Below are 18329 nucleotides of genomic sequence, written 5' to 3'. Positions count from 1 at the left end.
TACGTGACAATAATAAATCCAATCAAATCAAATAGTTAACGTTTCGCGTCCGTAGGGCTCTTCTTCAGAGCTGAAGAGGGATAGAAATATGATGGATTATAATCCAAACGTTAACTCTGTTTCTCTCTCCACAGACGCTGAGTTTGTCCAGCATTTTCTGCTTTTATTATAAAGTAATGCGCCCAGGTACATCTCCAGCTGCAAGCAACCTAGTGCATTAAGTAACTATGGTAAATTATATAGTGGCAACGTATAAAAACCTGAGCCAAACGTAACATCTTCAAACTGTGTAAATATTGCTGAAAACAACTCCAGAGTGTTCTGTTCCTGGAAGATAGCTGGCTGCCCAACAATCGGCCCACCCTTCTTTTCCACAATGGCTGGAAAGCAACATTCCTTGCTCATGACGCAGAGCTGTCTTGGCAGCTGATGAATCTGCTGGAGCAACAAGTCCTTCTTTCTTCTGAAGGAGTTTGCAGAACGGGGAAATGGTCTCTTATACAGTCATAGCTTTCAGTTAATGTCATTTTGACCATAACCTTGGTCCCATTTTCCAGATACTATTTCTGTGTACTATTGTAAGTGTCCATCTGTGGTGTAGCGGGGCAATGTCAGGTAGACAGTAGTGATGAAGAACAAAGTGCTTATTGGCACCTAACAAGGGTAACTTACGTAAAGCCACAGTGCCTGTGACAAAGGTGTTAACATCTGGTTCCCGGGTTCACTCTGACCTGAATCCTGCTCCCTGGGACCCGCTCAGATCCCTCATTGGTCAGGGTTTGCACACTCCCGCACAATAGGCTCCGAGCCAGTCATGTGGGCCACAAGAGCATGCCCCTTAAAGGGGCCACACTACCACATGCATGCCCACTTAAGTCCTTCAATTACCGTATGTACAAACAGGCTACATACTCTAATTATACACAACATAAGACCAAGGAACAAAAAGGGAAGAGAGCCCAAAAAGTCCATCAAAGCCCTGAGTCTCGGCGACCATCTTAATGCCCCAACTGGTTCCTTCAACTCGGAGGTAACAACGTTGTCACTTACCTGAATGTTCCCGAGAGCCCACCAACCCCGCAGGGTTATACCCTTCTGTAGATTGTTCCAGAATCAATGATGGGGCCTCTGCAAGACTTAGAATCATAGAAGTTTACAGCATGGAAACAGGCCCTTCGGCCCAACCAGTCCATGCCGCCCAGTTTTTTACCATTAAGCTAGTCCCAGTTGCCCGCACTTGGCCCATAACCCTCTATACCCATCTTACCCATGTAACCATCTAAATGCTTTTTAAAAGACACAATTGTACCCGCTTCTACTACTGCCTCTGGCAGTCCATTCCAGACACTCACTACCCTCTGAGTGAAGAAATTGCCCCTCTGGGCCCTTCTGAATCTCTCCCCTCTCACCTTAAACCTATGCCCTCTAGTTTTAGACTCCCCTACCTTTGGGAAAAGATGTTGACTATCTACCTTATCTATGCCCCTCATTATTTTATAGACCTCTATAAGATCACCCCTAAGCCTCCTACGCTCCAGGGAAAAAACTTCTGGGCCCCTTTGTTCCAGCTCTGCCACGGGAGCACTGATGTTGGCCGCTGGCTCCAACTGATCTGATATTGGGGTTGTGGTCCCCCGGCTTCCTATGTGGGCTGTTTCCTTACTGTCTTGCCACCCAAGCCCACTATGAAACTGGCCCTGACATGGACATGATCTGGCCTGGTGATCATAGGGGGCCTGAGGCAAGGTTTTTAACACGGACCAGGCCACCTACTTGGAAAGATCTCTCCCCTTTTCGCGAAGATGTTGTTTCCTCTGGAAGGCCAAAGAATCCTGCAGCCCTGGCATCTTGGTGGGCCTGGTCCAGCTCAAAGGAGATGTTGGATGCCCGGCTTGAGCCTGGAATGAGCCGGTTGCATAAAAGGTCATGGCTGCATTGGGGAAGGCGAGAGACAGACAAACCATTAGCCCTGCCATCCAGGGGCCCTCAAATCCCACAAGCAGCCCCCCATACCCCCTGACCATGACTGTCCCACCTTCTCTCAGAGTGCCTTCCAGTGTGACAGTTGTGCTGGCAAACTTGCTCTGCACACTCACCCCCGGCCACATCAGGAATCCCCCCCCCAGACCAAGCTCAATCCCACTGTGGGGTCCCCCCTCCCCCCCGCGTGATTTCTCGCTGGGGAGTCGGGTAATTCCCGGGAGGCCGCTGCATTTGACTTCAAACTCGTTAGGGAGATTGAAATTAATGCAAGTGAGGGTTAATGATATTCCCGCCATCTTTGGGCGAGATCCGGAACTCAGTATCGGGAACCTGCACCGACCCACTTAAGCCCTCACTTTCACCCTATCCCCGTAACCCAATAACCCCTCCTAATCTTTTTGGTCACTAAGGGCAATTTATCACGGCCAATCCACCTAACCTGCACATCTTTGGACTGTGGGAGGAAACCGGAGCACCCGGAGGAAACCCACGCACACACAGGGAGGGTGTGCAGACTCCGCACAGACAGTGACCCAGCGCGGAATCTAACCTGGGACCCTGGCGCTGTGAAGCCACAGTGCTATCCACTTGTGCTACCGTGCTGCCCATTTGTGCTACCGTGCTGCCCATCTTGGACTGTGGGAGGAAACCGGACGGAAACCCACACAGACACGGGGAGAACGTGCAGACTCCACACAGACAGCCACCAAAGTCTTGAATCGAACCCGGGTCCCTTGGCTCTGTGAGGCAGCAGTGCTAACCACTGTGCCACCATGCCGCCATCCCCCCCACCCTTGTGGTAGTCACCACTAGTGGCATATTATATGTATTATGGTACTGCCCGTATATTAAAGGTACAATGGTAAATCCCTGCCTGCTGGCTCTGCCCAGCATGCGGTGTATAAAAGTGTGTGCTCTCCGGTGCTGCAGCCATTCTGGTTCCAGCAACAGGAGGCACAACATCTTGTTCAATAAAGCCTCGATTGTTCCACCATTCTCGTCCTGTGGTAATTGATGGTGCATCAATTTGTTGAACAAGATTTTTAAACGATGGATCTCCGCATCAAGCCTGATCGCCTGCAGCTGAGCCCTCAAGCAGCCAACGCCACGTCCACCTTCGACCACTGGCTAGCCTGCTTCGAAGGCTACCTCAGAGCAGCCGCTGAAGAACCCTCGGACACGCAGAATCTCCAACTCCTCTATTCACGGGTGAGCCCTGACATTTTTCCCCTCATCCGGGATGCGCCCACCTACTCCGAAGCGATGGCTCTCCTGAATGGACATTACGTTAAACCGATGAATCAAGTGTACGCCAGGCACCTCCTGGCCATGAGACAGCAACTCCGTGGGGAGACTCTGGATGATTTCCTGCGTGCCCTGCAGATCCTAGGTAGGAACTGTGACAGCCAGGCAGTTTCGGCAGTCCAGCACTCCGAACCTTTAATTAGAGACGCTTACGTCACGGGCATGAAGTCAGCGTACGTCCGGCAGCGGCTACTGGAAGGGGGTACGCTCGATTTTGCGGGAACTAGGCAGCTCGCTAATTCGTTAGAAGTGGCCTCCCGTAACGTTCAGTCCTACGCCCTCGACCACGCGGCACCCTCATGGGCATCGTGGCCCCCACCAGCTGCCGACTCCAGCTCACCGCAAGCCTGCGCCGCGCGGCAGCCAGCCAACTCTGGAGGGCCCCAAGTGTTATTTTTGTGGACAAAACAAACACCCCAGGCAGCGTTGCCCGGCGCGGAGCGCGACCTGCAATGGGTGTGGGAAGAAAGGACTTTGTTTCTGTTTGCCAGGCCCGGTCGGTCACCGATGTATCGCGACCCTCACCGTCCAGGGCGTAGAGTTCAGCAACGTCCGACTCTACGTTCTCCCCCATCTCTGCACTGCCCTGTTACTCGGCCTGGAGTTTCAGCGCCATCTCCAAAGCCTAACTTTAAAATTCGCGGACCCCTACCCCCCCCTCACCGTCTGCAGCCTCACGATCCACCTTCCCTGTTTGTGAACCTCAGCCTCAGACTGCAAATCCATCGCCACTAGGAGCAGATGGTACAGTGCCCAGGACAGAACCTTCATCAAGTCGGAGGTCCAACGGCTTCTGCGGGAGGGGGTCATTGACACCAGCAACAGCCCCTGGAGAGCTCAAGTGGTGGTAGCGAAGACTGGGGAGAAGCACAGGATGGTCATTGACTACAGTCAGACCATCAATCGGTACACGCAGCTCGACGCGTACCCCCTCCCACGCATATCTGACATGGTCAATCAGATTGTGCAGTATTGAGTCTTTTCCACAGTGGACCTGAAGTCCGCCTACCACCAGCTCCCCATCCGCCCGGAGGACCGCCAATACGAAGCAGATGGCCGCCTCTATCACTTCCTTAGGGTTCCCTTCGGCATCACTAATGGGGTCTCAGTCTTCCAGCGAGAGATGGACCGAATGGTTGACCGGTATGGACTGCGGGACACCTTCCCGTACCTAGATAACGTCACCATCTGCGGCCACGATCAGCAGGACCACGACGCGAACCTCCAAAAATTCCTCCATACCGCCAAACTCCTTAATCTCACATACAATAAGGAGAAATGCATGTTCTGCACCATCCTCTTAGCCATCCTTGGCTATGTCGTGAAAAATGGAGTCCTAGGGCCCGACCCCGACCACATGCCCCCTCCTGGAACTCTCTCTCCCCCACTGCCCCAAGACCCTGAAACGATGCCTGGGGGTTTTCTCCTATTACGCCCAGTGGGTCCCTAATTATGCGGACAAGGCCCGCCCACTCATTCAGTCCACAGTTTTTCCCCTGAATGTGAAGGCCCGCCAGGCCTTCAACCGCATCAAGGCGGACATCGCCAAGGCCACGATGCACGCGGTCGATGAGTCCCTCCCCTTTCAGGTGGAGAGCGATGCTTCGGAAGTAGCTCTGGCCGCCACCCTCAACCAGGCGGGCAGGCCCGTGGCCTTCTTTTCCCGCACCCTCCAGGCCTCCGAAATTCGGCACTCCTCTGTCGAAAAGGAGGCCCAAGCCATTGTGGAAGCTGAGCGACATTGGAGGCATTACCTGGCCAGCAGGAGATTCACCCACCCCTGTGGTAGTCACCACTAGTGGCATATTATATGTATTACGGTACTGCCCGTATATTAAAGGTACAATGGTAAATATCTGCCTGCTGGCTCTGCCCAGCAGGCGGCGTATAAAAGCGTGTGCTCTCCGGTGCTGCAGCCATTCTGGTTCCAGCTACAGGAGGCACAACATCTTGTTCAGTAAAGCCTCGATTGTTCGACCATTCTCCTCTTCTGGTAATTGACGGCGCATCAACCCCATTATGATAAATCTGTGTGTAAAGTGTATGGGTGGAGTGGAACTGTGCTCCAGAACTGGCACTGAAAAAAAAATGGCAGGCAGACTGTTACATTCAGCAGCAGTGGGGAGAGGGGGGTTCATGCGAACAGCTGATGGGTTCCTGTGGGATTATCAGGTATTACGGTACCTGAGAGGCTGAAGTGCCATTGGTTAAACCTAGGGGTTTTACCATTGGCTGTAGAGTATGATAGCTCCGCCCCGATAGGCGGGGTATAAGAACCTGTGCCGTCCCAGCAGCCCTCATTCTGTACCTGAGCTGCTGGGGAACACTTCTAGCTTATTAAAGCCTTCAGTTGTGCTACAACCTCGTTTTAGAAGTTATTGATCGTGCATCAATTTAATAAGCTAGATTTAAGTAGAAAGGATGGACCTCCGAATCAAGCCAGAGTGTCTGCAACTCAGTCCTCACGCGACGAACTCAGCGGCGATCTTTAAGCACTGGCTGGCATGTTTTAAAGGCTACCTGGAGACGGCTGAAGGCACACCCTCGGGGAGCAGAAACTGCATGTCCTGCACTCAAGGGTAAGCCCAGAGATCTACACCCTCATCGAGGAGGCGGAAGATTTTGATGCAGCAATCAAACTTTTAAAAGGACACTATATTCGCCCAGTAAATCAGGTCTATGCTCATCACCTGCTTGCAACAAGACGACAAAACCCCGGGGAATCGTTGGAGGAATTCTACCGCGCGCTATTGGTGCTGGGCAGAAGCTGTGGCTGCCCGCAAGTTTCGGCAAGCGAGCACACGGAACTCCTAGTCCGGGACGCCTTTGTAGCAGGTATGAGCTCTTGAGAAATCCGCCAGCGTCTTTTACAGAAAGACACCCTGGGACTTAGGGAGGCACAGGCCCTTACAGGGTCCATGGATGTTGCCTCCAAGAACGCCCGATCCTACGTGCCCGACCGCGCGGCGACCCCCTGGGCAGCGTGGAATAACCTAACATACAATAAGGATAAATGCGTGTTTAGCACCGACCGCCAAGCCATCCTCGGCTACGTAGTGCGAAATGGAGTTATAGGCCCCGACCCTGAACGCATGCGCCCCCTTATGGAGTTCCCCCTCCCACACCACCCCAAGGCCCTGAAGCGCTGCCTAGGGTTTTTCAGTTACTACGCCCAGTGGGTCCCCAACTATGCTGACAAAGCCCGTCCCCTGATCCAATCCACAACTTTCCCCCTGTCGATAGAGGCCCTCCAGGTCTTCAGCCGCATCAAAGCAGACATTGCAAAGGCCACGATGCACGCCATCGACGAGTCCCTCCCTTTCCAGGTCGAGAGCGATGCGTCCGACGTAGCTCTGGCAGCCACCATCAACCAAGCGGGCAGTCCCGTGGCCTTCTTCTCCCGTACCCTCCACGCTTCCGAAATTCGCCACTCCTCAGTTGAGAAGGAGGCCCAGGCCATAGTAGAAGCTGTGCGACATTGGAGGCATTACCTCACTGACCAACGGCCGGTGGCATTCATGTTCGATAATGCACAGCGGGGCAAGATAAAAAACAACAAGATCTTGAGGTGAAGGATCGAACTCTCCACCTACAACTATGAGATCTTGTACCGCCCCGGGAAGCTAAATGAGCCTCCTGACGCCCTGTCCCGCAGCACATGTGCCACCGCACAAGTGGACCGCCTCCGAGCCCTCCACGAGGACCTCTGCCACCCGGGGGTCACTCACGTTTTCCACTTTATCAAGACCCGCAACCTGCCCTACTCCATCGAGGAGGTCAGGACGGCCACCAGGGACTGCCAAATCTGCGCGGAGTGCAAACCGCACTTCTACCGGCCAGAGAGAACGCACCTGATTAAGGCTTCCCGTCCCTTTAAACGCCTCAGCATGGACTTCAAAGGCCCCCTCCCCTCCACCGACCGCAACACGTACTTCCTGAACGTGATTGACGAGTACTCCCGGTTCCCATTCGCCATCCCCTGCCCCGACATGACCGCAACCACCGTCATCAAGGCCCTCCATAGCATCTTTGCACTGTTCGGGTTCCCCGTTTACAAACACAGTGATAGGGGGTCCTCCTTTATGAGCGACGAACTGTGTCAATTCCTGTTCAGCAGGGGCATTGCCTCAAGCAGGACGACCAGTTACAACACCCGGGGTAACGGACAGGTAGAGAGGGAGAACGGAAAGGTCTGGAAGACCGTTCTACTGGCCCTACGGTCCAGGAACCTCCCAGTCTCCTGCTGGCAAGAGGTCCTCCAGGAGGCCCTCCACTCCATCCGGTCACTGCTTTGTAAGACCACCAATCAGACACCTCACGAACGTCTCCTTGTCTTTCCCAGGAAGTCCTCCTCCGGGACCTCGTTCCCGACCTGGCTGGCAACACCCGGACCCATCCTGCTCTGAAAACACGTGCGGGCGCACAAGTCGGACCCGTTGGTCGAGAGAGTCCATCTGCTACACGCTAACCCCCAATACGCCTATGTGGCGTTCCCTGATGGTCAACAAGATACGGTCTCCCTACGGGACCTGGCGCCCGCCGGAACCCCACGTACATCCCAGCCACCAGTCCCACCCTCCCCTCCACCGCAGCACCTTACAGGAGGATCAGTCCTCCCGCCGCCCCTGCCTAGGCCCCCCCACCCACCGACGCCCCCTACAGGCGCCCCCTTCCCGTTTTTCTCACCAGCGCCGTCTAGGGGTGACGAAGCTGCCATGGAGATCGAAGCCACGCTCCCAGAGTTGCAGACGCCCGAGCCCCCACCGGAGTCACCGCCGAGGCTCAGACGATCCCAGAGGACGACCAGGGCACCTGACCGACTGATTGCAACATTTTAACTGATCTGTAAATATTAAACACTGAATGTACATGTCTGACATGCTTGTAAATAATCACTAAACACTGTAAGGAGGTATCACGGTACCTCCATAACTAATTATACCATGTTGCTACATTTTGTAGTTGCTGACCACCACCCCCGCCGGACTCTTTTTTAACAGGGGGTGAATGTGGTATTATCAGGTATTACGGTACCTGAGAGGCTGAAGTGCCATTGGTTAAACCTAGGGGTTTTACCATTGGCTGTAGAGTATGGTAGCTCCGCCCCGATAGGCGGGGTATAAGAACCCGTGCCGTCCCAGCAGCCTTCATTCTGTACCTGAGCTGCTGGGGAACACTTCTAGCTGCCGCCAAGGCGCAATGGGGAAAGACCACCGTGTAAGGTCTTACCAGCAAATGTACAATGAGGGGCAGGTAACAGTGTAAACCCCCCTCGGTCTGGGTCATTAACACTCTAATGTATAAAAGAAACATGACAATGTAAATGTTTAAGAAGGAATTGTAACGTAAAGAGTGATATGTGTGTAAGGTTATCAAAATTGAATGGAAGAAAGTCAAGGGAATGAAATGAAATGAAATGAAAATCGCTTATTGTCACAAGTAGGCTTCAATGAAGTTACTGTGAAACGCCCCTAGTCGCCACATTCCGGCGCCTGTTCAGGGAAGCTGGTACGGGAATCAAACCATGCAGCTGGCCTGCCTTGGTCTGCTTTAAAAGCCAGCGATTTAGCCCAGTGAGCTAAACTAGCCCCTTTGTGTAACTCTGATGGAAATGTACAGTCAAGACAATTTGAAATGTTCTGTAATGTTTATGATAGATTTTATGAATAAAGTATTTTTTTTGGAAAAAAAAATTAAAGCCTTCAGTTGTGCTGCAACCTCGTTTTAGTAGTTATTGATCGTGCATCAGTTCCTATTGTGGGAAGGAGCTGGACATTGATCTGGAATGTCCCCAGTAGTGAGCTTATTTGTCATGTGGTGTGAGCTGTGCGCATGTTTGGGGTTTTCTCAACAGGTCGGGCAGTGGCGTGTAAACTGACACCAAGTCCCGGGCAAGTAGCACAACTCCTTACTCACCCCTGCCACCGGGAAATAACAACAAGACTTGTCACCCTGTGTGTGTGTGGGGGGGGGGGGGGGGGATACACACACACTTATAATCCCACCAGCTCCCCCCTCCCCTGGAAGTGTCAGAGATCATTCTCGGAAATTTGGGGGGGGGGGGCGGGGAATACACACAGACACTTAAAATCCCACCAGCTTCCCCCCCCCCCCCCCCTCCCCTGGAAGTGTCAGAGATCATTCTCGGAAATTCGCAGTTCCAGGGGGGCGGGAGGGAAACTAACTAAACAAAAAGTGAAAGTTAACGATGTGTGTCAGCTGCTGCCTGCCTGGAAGGCGAGGAGCGGGTCAGTGCCTTGCGGTGATCAGCATGTGAAAGTCTCCCCGGCGAGGGGCTGTGTTAAAAGGTTGGGGGTGACAAGGAGGCAGAGGGACGGGAGATGGAAGAGCGCCCGGCTGGGACAGGGAACTGACCGGCTCCACATGGCTGGGATCAAACAGCTACTTGTGCTCTGCTCAATACTCCAGTTGACCCTTACCTTTCAAGGTAAGCACAGCCAGACGGCACCTACATTACTGTTATATCCACAAAAAACAGCCGGGGGGGGGGGTAGTCTTCCCCCCTCCTCACTGCGAGGGTTCATTCCTGGTAGAAGCAAGTGGGAGACATGGGGGTGAATCTGTAATCAGGTGAATATGCTGACTGCTGGAGAAATAAAGATTGTGTATTGTAGCAATAAGCAATAGTGGGAGTGGGAGTGGGGGGGGGGGGGGGGGGTGATTCAGAGGCAATAGTGTTTGCAAAAAATAAGAAGGGAGTGGAGGTAGTAGCCTCAAGTGTCAGGGATAGCTCGGAGGCAAAACAGGTCACTTTTGTGGAAAGTTTTTTTTTGTTTGCAAACATATACTTCATCTGAAAGAACATTACAAACGCTCCAAAAATGGCCATCACGCAAAGTGCAACAGTGTTCAGGTTTTCCACATTGATCATGTTGCAATCAAAAATTACCGACTGCTCATTGCAAATGGTGCAATGGTATTTAAGGTGTCTACTTAGATCAAGTTGCACCCCGGGGTGTTTTGTGGAAGGTAGGGAGTTACAAAGTGAACGGGCCTGGTTAGACATCCGTGGGTCTAAGACTGACATTTAGACAATGCTACAGACCAACCAGTCAGTCTGGGACGGAGGACAGTTTGCATTATAGGGAGAACAGGGGAGATATTTAAAGGGGAGGTTTCAATCCATCAAATATAAACCGGGGAAATACAAGTGGTTTATAGCCTGAGTTTGATGGATAAAAGGACCGGAAAGACCTTATATTGCTCCAGCACTCATTCTTACTTTCTCATTCTCATTTTCTCATTCTGTCCCACAGCATTTAGGCAGTGTAGTACTTTCAAAATGCAATCGCCTGCTGTAGTGTAGGCAAACATTAGATTGGTTGAATCTCACGAGACGTCTCGAGAGTCGCGAATCTCACAAGATTCAACAGCCTCATCGCCAAGTCGGCCGTGACGAGGCTGGTAAATTGCGCCCGTGGAGTTTTGGCACATTGAGCAGTTGTAACCTGAGAGTTGTAGAGTTTGCCAGATATAGCACGGTAGAACAGTGGTTAGCACAGTTTCTTCACAGCTCCCGGGTCCCAGGTTTGATTCCCGGTTTGGGTCACTGTCTGTGTGGAGTCTGCACGTTCTCCCCGTGTCTGCGTGGGTTTCCCCCGGGTGCTCCGGTTTCCTCCCACAGTCCAAAGATGTGCAGGTCAGGTGGATTGGCAATGCTATATTGCCCTTAGTGTCCAAAAAGGTGAGGTGAGGTTACTGGGTAACGGGGATTGGTTCGAAGTGTGGGCTTAAGTAGGGTGCTCTTTCCAAGGGCCAGAGCAGACTCAATGGGCCAAATGGCCTACTCCTGCACTGTAAATTCTATGTGGGACTTGGGATACCTGAGAATGACCTCTGGTGGCGGCCATGAGCTGAGCGGTCGCACGAACGGTGACTTGCATCTAAGAACATCGACTATGGCCTTTAACCCTGACCAAAAGTATTCATAAACCGCCAGACTAACCCCCCCACCGACCGCATAGCCGAAAATCCAGTAGAGTCGAGGGGAGAGAAACCTCAGCCTTGGAGCAGGGAACCGCACGTGGAGGCACAGAACGGGTGTGGGTCGACCCTGCAGAGCTCCCAGCGCAGACCCAGGCGCTGATGGACATCTTGACGCGCTTCATCGCTGCTGAGCTCCAGAGACTTAGGGAGGAGATGAAGAAAGGCCTCCTGCTACCCTGCGAGATGGCAGTGGACACCGTGCTGGCCCCCATGAGGGAGGCAATGGAGTGGAGGCTAGAGGCCCAGGCAACGACGACATGGGACCTCAACAAAGCCGCCATGGACCAAGGGGACCATATAACGGCAGTCAACACCGAGGTGGCGAGCCTGGTCAGGGGTTGAAGGATAAAGTCGACAACAAAGAAAACCAATCACAACTGTAAAACCTGGGAATCGTGGAGCTGACTGAGGGAACGGAGGCGAGAAACCCCACAGAATACATAGCAGCGATGCTCAAAAAGCTGGTCGGTGAGGAGGCTTCATCAAGCCCCCCCGGGTAGACGGCGCTTCAGCAGCCACTCATGGCTGGGGAACCACCGCGGGCGATAATTGAGAGGCTGCACAAGGTCTGATGCTTCGACGTAAAGCTGAAATTACTGCTTGAATGTCCGCCAGTTGGCACTGAGATTGCCGGAGGTCCCGAGCTGGTGAGGAGCCTGAATCTTTTCCATTGTGCCGGTATACATTCGCTGGTCGTCACGGATCTTGCTGAGTTGAACTAACTAGATTGAACAGACTCCTGGTATCAGGTTGTGTTATGTAATTTGGAATAACACAAGCTGCCACTTGATGCAGTTTTGAGTAAAAGATGCTCCAGACTTTGAAGTGAGTTCAATGTGTTGTATTGAACTATTAGCACAGTTCTCAATGAGTTCGACTCTCTGCTAATCTAAATGTCGTAACTCAGTCTAACTGAACCAGCCTTGCTCTAAGCCACGTGCTGGGGTGTGATGCTGAGGATACACCCTGTCTCACTCTGTAGATGTTGGTCTGTGGAAAGAGGCGGGGTGTGAGTGCCTCATCCCTTTTATAGTGAGATACCACCCCTGAGTGTCCTGACTGCTTATTGATTGTGTCCTATCCTATGTGTTTGCATATCATATCAGAAGGAGTGTTCAAAAGTTTAACTTTGATCATTATTCACAATTAGTTTGTAGATTAGTCACGGCACAACATAAGTCAAATAATCAAAGTACGTCAATCCAGTGTGGTTTTATGCTGAATTCTGGAATTCAAACATGACAAGACATATGCCCTTAAGGCAATGATGCAAGACCTCAAAGGTGATCAATTACTGGCATTGTACCTTCCACCTCCCTTATAATTAAAATTACCAGCTCGGTTCTCTAACTTCAAAGTCCTGTTGTACAAAGAAAAACAAGTATTAAATCAGTCAGCCTTTTTTATGTATTAAATTAATGCAGTTTCACTTGTGATGTTTAAGCTAGTCACTTTATTTCACCGTATGCAACCCTCTTTGATTTTGTAAGTTTTGTATTAAGTTCTGTAATTAGCCTTTGTAACTCTCCAGTGTTTTAAAAATGTCAGTATCTGTTAGTTGAATGAGTTGTGTTTTATTTAGCACGTCAATCACTTTCGAGCAGTGATTTTATATAGATTTTGTGCAATTGCTGTAACTTTATAAGTTTTGCAAGACTATCCCGTATTTTTAAAACACTAGCAGCTACGACAAAGACAGACTATGGCAAAGCAGTTGTCTCAACAAAAACGCATTGATAAGCGCCTGTTTTAATAAGACCTACAGAACGTACTGTTGTGTTTGGACCTTTGTACTTCACGAAGAAACTCACCAAACACTTTGACTTGTCCAAATCCAAATCCTTTATTGAGTTTCGTGTAGTAGGATAGCAATCTGATACAGAGCACGTTATCACGGAGTCTGCTAAATACTCCTCTGGAACTTGCACCCAGCACTGACCATTCACATGAATGTCTCATTGCCCTCTCAATCTTCTTCTGAAGACGGCCGGATGTGTCTCCCCTTAAATCGGAGTCACAGGTCACATGACCTTGGTCTACAGACTGTATGGTGTATCTGTACCACCACCTACTGGTTGGAGGTCGCACACCTTCCAACTATGATATAGTCCAGAGGCATATCACCACACATACTAATACCTATACATCAAATAGTCATCAGGACCAATGAATCCATGTTCCCAGACATCACATGCTATCCTATCTTAATAAAAACAGGCATCAAAACCATTCTCACTTATATTCTACATATATCTTCCATTAGTACTTTGCGATCGCCTTTATTAATTTTATGCTTTATAAGCAACTTTACCACTCTATTCCTTGTTTTGAAAGTTATGCATGGGAATTCCTGCCTGTCTCTGCAGCAGGATGGTCTGATACTGCCCATGCCAAGCCCCACCGCTGGTACCCCGACGGTAAAGGGTGAAAACAACAGGAAACCCCATTGACACCGGCGGGACCAGAGAGCCGGAAACCGAGTGTCAACCTGTGCCCAAGGCTGAACCGGAAAGAAGAGCCACAGTAGGCTAGTCGTCCTGCCTTCTCTTTGATCAGCACCGCTCCGCAACTTACTAAAGATTCCCTGAGTTAATTCACCAAACTGTCTCCTGTTGCCCAAATGGTTAAAGTCACAACTGAACACAATTGGGATTTAAGTTCAAGTAACAGGAGCGGTGATATATTTCCAAGTCGGCCTGGTGTTTGGCTTTGAGGGGGTCTTGCAGGGGGCAGTGTTCACTGTCAAGTCACAGAAGGTAGTAATCAAACTGCTCCGTGCTGTGCTTGCATTGTATCTTGAACACTGCATCCTGTTCCGGTCGACAATAAACAACAGAGACATTGAAATGCAGGAGGCCGTGCAGAATAGAACCATAACGTTGTTATCTAGTCAAAAGTCTGATCAGGAATGAAACAAGACTTTTGATCCAAGGGGAAATCTGTGATGATTTTATGGAGGTATATATGACCATGAAGGAGAGAGTTAATTTGCAATGTTACTTTAAACTGTAGGAGTGGAGCGAAGAGGATGGAGATCCTCTTAGGGCAGCACGGTAGCATAGTGGTAAGCACAATTGCTTCACAGCTCCGGGGTCCCAGGTTCGATTCCCGGCTTGGGTCACTGTCTGTGCGGAGTCTGCGCGTTCTCCCCGTGTGTGCGTGGGTTTCCTCCGGGTGCTCCGGTCTCCTTCCACAGTCCAAAGATGAGCAGGTTAGATGGATTGGCCATGCTAAATTGCCCTCACTGTCCAAAATTGCCCTTAGTGTTGGGTGGGGTTACTGGGTTATGGGGATAGGGGGGGGGGGGGGGAGGGTGGGCTTGGGTAGGGTGCTCTTTCCAAGAGCCGGTGCAGACTCGATGGGCCGAATGGCCTCCTTCTGCACTGTAAATTCTATGCTCCATGGGATTGACCTGGCATTTTATGACTGTTGTGCCGAAATTCCTCATCACACAAAGGATGAATTGAAAACATAAATAAACTACATGTGAAAAAATTTCCAGATAAAATTGTAGAGGCAAAAACCCTGGAAATATTTAAGATGCAACTGGGTTCTACAACTGCGGGGCATCTCAGAGCTGTAAAGGATGGTGCAAATGGCCTTCCTCACCTAGGGAACCTGTTATAACAATTGGTGGCTCTGCTTGAGGTCCACTATTAGCAGAGCAACACTGATTGTACTTATTTTCTTAACTGTAGCAGCAAAATACTTCACTGTCCCCTGGGCGGTTTGTGGCATTTGTTTAGGGATCATATCTGTAGTTTGTTAACGTGAGAAATGTAATTCAGAAATGCATCATGACTCCCTTGCCGGTTGTGTTAATGGGTTTTCTCGTGACGTCTAAAGATGGTGAGCTGTGTGCAGGGTGCAAGTCAGCTGCCAGCAGTGTGCTTTACCAGATTTCTTCTTCCCTTTTTAAAATGCTGTGATCCCTATCGGTGTCTCAACACTCGAGGGCTGACACTTTGTCAGAACATCTGGATTCACTTAGACATACAATAGCTTCAGCTCAACATAAAATGGGTGACAATGCTCAAAGAAAGATAGAGACAAATACAAATTGCATTTGTATAGCGTCACTCAGAACCTCGTGTCATTGAAAGTGCTGTACAGTCAATTTTGTACTTTTTGAAGCATTACTGTTGTAATGTCAGAAAACTGGCAGCTAATGTGAGCACAGCAAGCTCTCACAAATGGGAACCTTATAATGGGAGCTAAACAAACAAAGAACAAAGAAATGTACAGCACAGGAACAGGCCCTTCGGCCCTCCAAGCCCGTGCCGACCATGCTGCCCGACTAAACTACAATCTTCTACACTTCCTGGGTCCGTATCCTTCTACTCCCATCCTATTCATATATTTGATAAGATGCCCCTTAAATGTCCCTATCGTCCCTGCTTCCACTACCTCCTCCGGTAGCGAGTTCCAGGCACCCACTACCCTCTGCGTAAAAAACTTGCCTCGTACATCTACTCTAAACCTTGCCCCTCTCACCTTAAACCTCAGATATGTTCTGTTTAGTAACATCAGTTGGAAGTTAAATATTGGCCACAACTCCCCTGGTCATTGACCCATGAGCAATAGCTCGATAATACGATAATAATCTTTATTATTGTCACAAGTAGGCTTACATTAGTACTGCAATAAAGTTACTGTGAAAATCCCCTAGTCGCCACACTCCGGCGCCTGAGGGAGAATTCAGAATGTCCAATTCACCTAACAGGCACATCTTTTGGGACTTGTGGGAGGAAACCGGAGCACCCGGAGGAAGCCCTCACAGACACCGTGGGCAGCACAGTTGCACAGTGGTTAGCACAGTTGCTCCACAGCTCTGGGGTCCCGGGTTCAATTCCCGCTTGTGTCACTGTCTGTGCGGAGTCTGCACGTTCTCCCCGTGTCTGTGTGGGTTTCCTCCGGGTGCTATGGTTTCCTCCCACAATTCAAAGATGTGCAGCTTAGGTGGATTGGCCATGATAAATTGCCTTTAGTGTCCAGAAAAAGGTTAGACTGGGTTACGTGGATAGGGTGGAGGCATGGGCTTAAGTGGGGTGCTCTTTCCAAGGGCCGGTGCAGACTCGAAGGGCAGAATAGCCTCCTTCTGCATTCTAAATTCAATGATTCTATGGTACGGTGAGAACATGCAGACCCTGCACAGATAGTGACCCAAGCCGGGAATCGAACCTGGGACCCTGGCGCTGTGAAGCAACTATGCAAATCCCACCTGCTGGCTTTGCCTCAAAACTAAAAGAGCAATGAGTGTCTCTCCCTTAGTTGTTGGATTTGTAAAAATGTCATGCCAGCCGGCACTTCACTCAGTCAACACCACCTGACCCTGCTTCAGATGGAGGAAGATCGAGAAAAAGAAACCTTCCTGCAGTCATTACCTTCCTAATCTTCCTTTGTTTCTAGATTTGTTTTTTTGTATTGCTTCTTGTCAATTGGGCCGAATGGTTGTAAAACATTTCTGTTTGGGGGCAGAAAGTCTCTTTGGACACTCTGTAGGATGGAACCATGCTTTCTACATCATCAATATTCCCTTTACTCCCTTAAGTATCTCATCACGAAATCAAGGGAAATGGGAATAGGGCAGGGAAGCGGAGTTAAGGTACTCGCATTCTAAGTATTGTCTTGCATCATTGACTTTGTCCATATATATGTTTCTGGAACCCATCTCTTTATTCACCTGAGGAAGAAGCTGTGCTCCGAAAGCTAGTGATTCGAAACAAACCTGTTGGGCTTTAACGTGGTGTTGTAAGACTTCTTATCGTAAAGGCAGAGACACTTGCATTTCTACAGCTCCTTTCCCAACATCAGCTCGTCCCAAAGCAATTTACAGCCAATTAAGTACTTTATGAACATAAACAACAGGAACAGGAGAAGCCATTCAGCCCCTGAAGCCTGTTGCTCCATTCACGGTCCATCTTCTACCTCAATGCTAGCCTCCGGTAATATCCCTCTCTATTCTTTACTGTCCCAGAATCTATGACCTCGTTAAGTTGAATATACTCGACAAGAGAATTCAAACGTTCGCGATCCGGAAGAAATTTAGGAATGTAGGATTTAGGAGCAGGCCTTCAAAGTCGATAAGGCCTTGGCTAATCTGGTCTGGCCTCATGTCCACTTTCCTGTCTGTCCCACCTCCCAAGCCCCACCCCACTCTATTGCTCGACCGCCGTCCCCCCTGAACCCCACCCTCTTAAAACCCCCCAGACTCTCTCGTCCTGAGCGCAAGTTGAGAATATAGACTCTAGCCTTCAAACAACCGCGCAACCTCAAACAGACCATTGTTTGCAGCAAACTACCCAGCCTTCAGAACAGTGACCACGGCACCACACAACCCTGCCATGGCAATCTCTGCGAGACGTGCCAGATCATCGACATGGGTACCACCATTACACGTGAGAACACCACCCACCAGGTACGTGGTACATATTCGTGCAACTCGCCCAACATTGTCTACCTCATACGCTGCAGGAAGCATGGTACATTGGCGAGACTATGCAGACGCTGCGACAACGGATGAACAGGCATCACACGACAATCGCCAGGCAGCAATGTTCCCTTCCAGTCGGGGAACACTTTAGCCATCAAGGGCATTCAGCCTCTGATCTCTGGGTAAGTGTTCTCCAAGGCGGTCTTCAGGACGCGCAACAACGTAGAATCGTTGAGCAGGAACTGATAGCCAAGTTCCGCACACATGAGTACGGCCTCAACCGGGACATTGGATTCATGTCGCATTACATTCATCCCCCACGATCTGGCCTGGGCTTGCAAATTCCTACCAACTAACCTGGCTTGAGACAATTCACACCCCTTTAACCTGTGATAATCCCTCTCTCCAGTTGCTCCGTCTAGACCTGTAAAGACTTAACTACCTGCAAAGACTCGCATTCAAAGTATCGTCTTGCATCATTGACTTTATATATATGTTTCTGGAACCCACCTCTTCATTCACCTAAGGAAGAAGCTGTGCTCCGAAAGCTAGTGATTCGAAACAAACCTGTTGGACTTTAACCTGGTGTTGTAAGACTTCT

The 18329-nt window shown here is 50.3% G+C and overlaps 1 protein-coding gene across 2 annotated transcripts in view; it reads left to right on the top strand.

Annotated features, from left to right (window-relative positions):
* Positions 1 to 9407: 9407 nt before the first annotated feature.
* LOC140387858 (uncharacterized) overlaps positions 9408 to 18329 on the top strand; it is a 101707-nt gene continuing 92785 nt past the window's right edge. For both annotated transcript variants that reach the window (XM_072471105.1, XM_072471104.1), the window contains exon 1: positions 9408 to 9736. In XM_072471105.1, coding sequence (XP_072327206.1) covers positions 9673 to 9736 — 64 coding nt within the window. In that variant the 5' untranslated portion in view covers positions 9408 to 9672. The remainder of the gene's footprint in view (positions 9737 to 18329) is intronic.

The sequence above is a fragment of the Scyliorhinus torazame genome, chromosome 13, assembly GCF_047496885.1.
Source record: "Scyliorhinus torazame isolate Kashiwa2021f chromosome 13, sScyTor2.1, whole genome shotgun sequence".
Lineage (NCBI taxonomy): Eukaryota > Metazoa > Chordata > Chondrichthyes > Carcharhiniformes > Scyliorhinidae > Scyliorhinus > Scyliorhinus torazame.
The sequence above is the reverse complement of the archived record's forward strand: the minus strand, read 5'-3'. Positions and strand labels throughout refer to the sequence as shown.